At 36.7% G+C, this 5,961-nt stretch overlaps 1 protein-coding gene across 1 annotated transcript; it reads right to left on the bottom strand.

The window, feature by feature from the left end:
- Positions 1-308: 308 nt before the first annotated feature.
- Positions 309-5,652, bottom strand: TAF13 (TATA-box binding protein associated factor 13). Its single transcript, XM_004699543.2, has 2 exons — positions 5,320-5,652; positions 309-1,477 (listed from the first exon to the last, which is right to left on the bottom strand). Exons 1-2 carry the CDS (start codon positions 5,407-5,409, stop codon positions 1,307-1,309), a joined length of 261 nt encoding a protein of 86 aa, XP_004699600.2. The 5' UTR covers positions 5,410-5,652; the 3' UTR covers positions 309-1,306.
- Between the last annotated feature and the right edge of the window lie 309 nt (positions 5,653-5,961).

Here is a 5,961-nt window from a genome sequence, read left to right as displayed (position 1 = left end):
TTCCCTTCAGGGTGAAGCAGGCCTGTATTAGCAAAATCAAATAGTAGTATACTGATCAGCAATTATTTCATTCCCATTCCTGATCTGGCTGGTTTTAGACTAGGGACACTTTTCCATTGGTTTTGCTTTAAAAAAAAAAAAAAGACCAACCCAGTCACGAATCTTCAACTCAGCTATATTACAAGAATAAGCTAGGAAAAAGATTTTTAGCAAGACTAAGCAGCTAGAATTATCACATAATCAGTAGTTTGCATGCTATCCCAGGAACAAAAAGGCTGATAAAAATCACAGTCAAGTTCAAGCATTAATCCGTATAACTTGTCATACTTTATTCCTTATATCAATAGGTTAAGAAAGTAGAAATTTCCCAAGTACTGATTTATAGGGAATGTTTATAAGTGGAGCACAAAATGTTCAGTTTTACTTAGCATTCAGTGATCATAAAACTTTAATGCTTATTGTAAGTGCAATAACAATTTGATACAATATAGCTAAATACATGCAAAACCTGTCTATCCTGAACTACAAGTCACTTCCACAGCCTGTGAGTTTAGTCAAGTATACATTTCCACAATGAACAAGAACAAATATGGTCATAAAACCCTACCCCAAATGCTTATCCTGACAGCAGCTTTTTAGCAATGCCATTGCTAACACTGAAAGCATGTATTTTTAAGACTTCATCTGATCTGAAAGAGCAAGTACTCCAAAAACGTGACAAACAGTATGTATAAACCTCAAAGGATTTCAATTTTAAAAGAGCTCCCAACTTTACGAAACATTCATACAAAAACTTTGTTTCTCAAAAAAGTTACCATTGCTATCTCAAGACTATTAAAGGATCTTTTAAGTCAGATAAATGTTCTTACAAGGCCTGCATTTTCCTACATGATCTTCTACTGAAGAGAAATATAAGTCAGTCCACTATCTTTAACAATCTCCCAGACTCCTGTTGTCTAGAAACCTGAGAATACATGAAATCCAGCTCTAGTCACGGTAGAGACGGCAAAGGCTCAAAGACTCTGAACACGTACATACTACTTTGTCATTTAGATGGTCAAAAGACAGCACGCCATTTAATGTAAGTGTGGTCATTAAAAACCCATAGTTAATTCAAGCACATAATAAATAAAGGTAGGTAATTGAAGGCTCACATACCAATCTACAATCAAAGATGTGAAAATAAACGCTGAACATTCTGTGCTTCGCCACCGTTCATTTGCATGGTTAAATATCAGAATCTTACAGTACAAATTGCAGTTACCATATAGAGAGACAAGGCGGCTTCAGAAAATACAAAACACTGTCATGATCCATAGTTTGCTTCGTCAAATGCTTTTCTAGCTCTTTTCAATTCTTCATTCATAGTCAGCAAGTCTTTAACCCTAGCAAACTTCCTCGGGTCCTTTCGAATCAGAAAGACAATATCTTCAACTTGTACTCGACCTTGTCTTCCAATTGACATTGCCTTGTGAGTCTGTTAGAAGTAAACACAGTAAAGTCAAATTTTCAAAGTCTACTAGTTCAATGTTTTAAGTTTCATTGACAAAACCGCTGGTGAGACTGAAGATTCTACTAACCACTGCATTATTAGAGGTGAACTATCTTTTAGTCATGTCCTTTGTCCCTTTTCTAAGGTAGTAACCATGCTCTTTATGTACTTTTTTAAATTATGGCAAAAATATACATAATAAGACATTCTAATTCAACACCTTCCACATGTATAATTCAGTGTCATTGATAACACTCTTCAAATGTTTTTAATACTTTATAGGCTTTAAAAATAAAGACCATTAAAATCATCAAATTTGATATTGCCTTTTTTGTTTTTGATATATATTTTAATTGCCCTCACCTGCATAAAACAATCTCCTAATTTTTCTCTGCCCAAGCATCCATTTCATTTTATGCTTTAAATCCTCTTCTTTCTCAATGGCTAATAAATACTTGTAGATTTCCTTAAAACCAAACAAATAAATCTCACCCCCTATTCTCAAATACTTGGGGAGAGAGACAGGGCTTTCAACTCCATGAAGTTACAGTCGCAGAAACTCTGGTGATTTGGTTGTTATTATTATATACTTGGCCTACACCACAGCACAGGTTTGGGCAATGAATGTACAAATGTGCTTTACACAATTGATGTATGTATGGATTATGACAAGAGTCGTATGAGCCCCTAATAAAACGATTAAAAAAAAGGAATAAAAATAAAATGTAGTACCTTTTGCTATAACAATAAAATCATACAGTATATTAATACATGAAATGTAAAAAAAATTCAAGTCAAAATGGGGGAAGGGCATATGTCTTGGAAAAGGTCATTACATATCTGTTGATAGGAAAATGGGGAGGAGCAACTTCCCATCGGGCGAAAAAAATGCTTAACAATACTTGAAATCCAGGATAGGAAAATGGACAGAGAGAGAAACTGGATTAATGTACAAGATGAGTACAAGAGCACAGAAAACGTTCTAACACTGATGGTAGTGATGATTGTATAACTCTTCTTTTTTACAACTGTTCTTAATATGATTGAACTATTGACATATACAGTGTGTGATCTATACACCAATAAAACTATTAAGTAGAAAATTTTAAAAGAAAAAAAAAAGCACAGCTTTATCACAGCATGACTTCTTATGACAAAAAAAGGAACTAAGTATGAAGTAATAAAGGACTAGGTTTAAAAAGAAAAAAAAACTAACTTCAAAAAAGCTGAATACACTCATTCAGTTAATACTATGAATCTATTAAATATGTAACACTTGGAGTATTCCACAGTGATACAGGGAAAATGCTCTATCATTGTCTCAATTTAGAAAGTATTAAAATCTCCTGGAAGAAAATAAAATCTGTATTCTTCCACTAAAGAGACTGATATTTTTGTATTTTTTAAAATAAGAATTTTACTTTTTATCCTTTTTACTTTCTATAAAGTTGAGATCATATGGCATAGTCTCAAAGCCTGCATTTCTATGTAGTAGTTACTACTGTAAATTAGGAAAAAAAAGTTTTTAATGCATTCTCTGACCTTGTAATTTTGTTGCTCTTATTCTGTACTAATAATCCAAAACACAGGATTAAAAAGTCATTAAAAAATAATCACAAGCCAAATTTGTTCATCTTAATCTTGAAAATAGATCTAATGAGGAGGAATTTCATGAATATGGTCACTGAAGAAAAACTGGTTAAAAAACAATAGATATTACAATAGAAAAATGGTTTAGTAAATTAGAAAATAACTTGATGAATTTCATGTCATTACTAGAATAACTGATAAAAACGCAAACTATATATTGTAAAACTGAGTGAAATTAAAAAACCAAACAAAAAAAAAACAACTGAGTGAAATGAATGCTTACCATGAATATTTACCATGATCACTACAATGTAAAATACTATGAACCTTTTAATAAAATCTCCATGCTAAATAACAGATTATAGAACATATTTTGAGGATTTTATCATTATGACTTTATAAAACAAAACTCACAGAAAGGGGTAGAATATGCACAGATACCCTAACCACTGCCCTCAAGTGGCAGTGTATAAGTGCCCCACAAGGCTACCAAAGCTAGCATCTTTCTTCCACGGAGTACACTGATGGGTTTGAACCAGTAATCTTTGGTTAACAGTGAAGCACTCTAATTACTGACCTACCAGGTCTCCATCTACACATACATACTACTACACAGACCCCCAAATTCCAAACTCACTGCTACTGAGTTAATTCCAAATCCTCGCTTCCTTATAGGATAGAGTGGTACTGCCCCATAGGGTTTCTGCGAAGTTGTTGTGGGGGTTCCAACTGCTGATTTGCTGGTTAGCAGCTAAAGCAAACCCCACTACACCACTAGGGCTCCTTCTACTAAGTGTGTGTGTTTATACAATACACATAGAGTCAGTGTGCTAGTTGGATGATTTTATGTCAACTAGACACTCCTGGCTAGAGGTGGAGTCAAACACGTCAATCAAGTGGTAGCCTGATGACACCTTGGGGGTGTGGCCTTTTATATGAAAGTGAGGGGCTCTGGGAACTGCCTCTCCTCTGCCACTTTGCCTTTCTCCTTGCTGGGACTTCACTAGGACTCTGTGTGCCACGAGGGGCAGCCCCATGTGGGCTGCTGGACTCTGAGAGCTGTCAGTGTCCTGCCATGCTTCCATCAATCTTGGATGCACGTGGCTCTGTACTCACTGGCTTGTGAGCTCCCTGCTTCACCTTTCAGTGTCACCAGTCTGCAGCTATGGGAGTCTGAAGATGGCCCAAGTTGCATTGGACTTGAATTGCACTGAGCTGGGATGCCTTCTTGATGTGAACTTGCTCCTTGATAGAAAGCTTACTTACACATATGAGTGTCACTGGATTTGTTTCTCTAGACAACCCTGCCTAACACAGTCATGCATAATGATAAATGAAGTCCCTGGGTAATGCAAATAGTTAACACTTGGCTCCTAACAAAGTAGTAATTTAAAAGTCTAGTAATCAACTTCTAAAAAATCAGCCACCCGATTTTCATGTGTAAAAACCCTGACACAGGTCACCATGAGTTAGAACTGACTTGATGGCAACTATTAGTTGATTTTTTTTAAATGATGAAGAGCAACCTGTACCAGGGAGGGGCAGTCTTCCTCAGGCATTTACCTGAGTGTGGCCTCAATGGACAGTATCATACTGGGGGCCATGAGCCATGTCTTGACTGTCTTGAGGAAGCCCCTGAACAAACCCCTCTGTCTTACATAATACCTACGTCCTAGTCATGGCCCAGATCGAGGATTCCCACCAGTAACTATGCTATACTGATCTGCTGCCATCACCTTCATGTGACCATCTCCTTTGACTTCCCATGTCCCTTTCAGAGCTACATATCCCAGCAAATCCTTGGATACCACTGTGACCTTGGGCTAAGGGTCTCCTTCATCTGATGATATGCCACCTGTTTAAGACTCAATAAATGTTCTATTAAACAAAAAGAATCTGTAATTCCATTCAACAGACACTCAGGTACACTTCAAAACCAAACTCACTGCCATCAAATAGATTCTGACCCCTAGCAACCCGATAGGACAGGACAGAACTGCCCCTGTGGGCTTCGCAGATTGTAACTCTTTACCAGAGTAGAAAGCAAGCCTGCTGGTGGTTTGGAAGTGCAGGCCCTGCCGTTAGCAGCCCTGTGTGTAATCACTATACCGCCAGGGCTCCGGGCACTCAGGTAGATCATTTAATTGCAAAGAACGCCATGAATTATACTCCTGCCGAAGTTTAAAATCTCAAATCTTTTCCTCAATGTACTAAGACCAATTACCAGAGACTCTTACCATTTCCGTGATGAACTCTATGACAAGGTCTTCAAGGATATCCACTGACTCCGTGTAAGGATTCTGGTCATCTCCAAACCCATACATCATACATCTTACTGTAAAGAACAAATAATCACTTTTTAATCCGCTGAAAATTATTTGTAACAAAATGTATTTTTTCCAAGTAAATGAGAACTGAGTTAAGTTACAGATAATATTGTTATAAGTATATATTTACATCATATATTCACTGTCTCCAAGTATGGATTTTGGTATAAAGCTTTTTTTTATGTTCAATTTTAACCTAGCTGCATCTGCAGTAATTCACTTTTCTTTCCTTTTTTTATTTTATTGGGGGCTCTTACAGCTCTTACTTATCACAATCCATACATATATACCCATTGTGTCAAACACATCTGTACATTTGTTGTCATCATCTTTTTCAAAACATTTTCTTTCTACTTGAGCCCCAGGGGTATAAAAACTTTTCATCACAGTCTTATGACCAACTGTTCCCACTTAAGCCTCCAACATGCTACTTCAAATCACCCCCTAGGCCTGCCAAAGCTTGACAGTAAAAAAGGCCAAAAATGAGTTAACACACTTGAACTGTGGTGCTGGTGAAGAAAAGTGAACATACCAGGGACTTCCAGAAGGACA

This window comes from Echinops telfairi, unplaced genomic scaffold (genome assembly GCF_000313985.2).
Source record: "Echinops telfairi isolate 266 unplaced genomic scaffold, ASM31398v2 ScPeMD7_443;HRSCAF=831, whole genome shotgun sequence".
Taxonomy (NCBI): Eukaryota; Metazoa; Chordata; class Mammalia; order Afrosoricida; family Tenrecidae; genus Echinops; species Echinops telfairi.
Note: the sequence above shows the minus strand (reverse complement) of the source record. Positions and strands in the feature narration are given on the sequence as shown.

What these genes read in the sequence shown, in the direction of transcription:
- TAF13 (XM_004699543.2), bottom strand. Translation starts at nt 5,409, where the DNA reads ATGATGTATGGGTTTGGAGATGACCAGAATCCTTACACGGAGTCAGTG. An exon ending in TAGAGTTCATCACGGAAATG is followed by an intron (nt 1,478 to 5,319) that starts GTAAGAGTCTCT and finishes TACTTCTAACAG; the next exon opens with ACTCACAAGGCAATGTCAAT.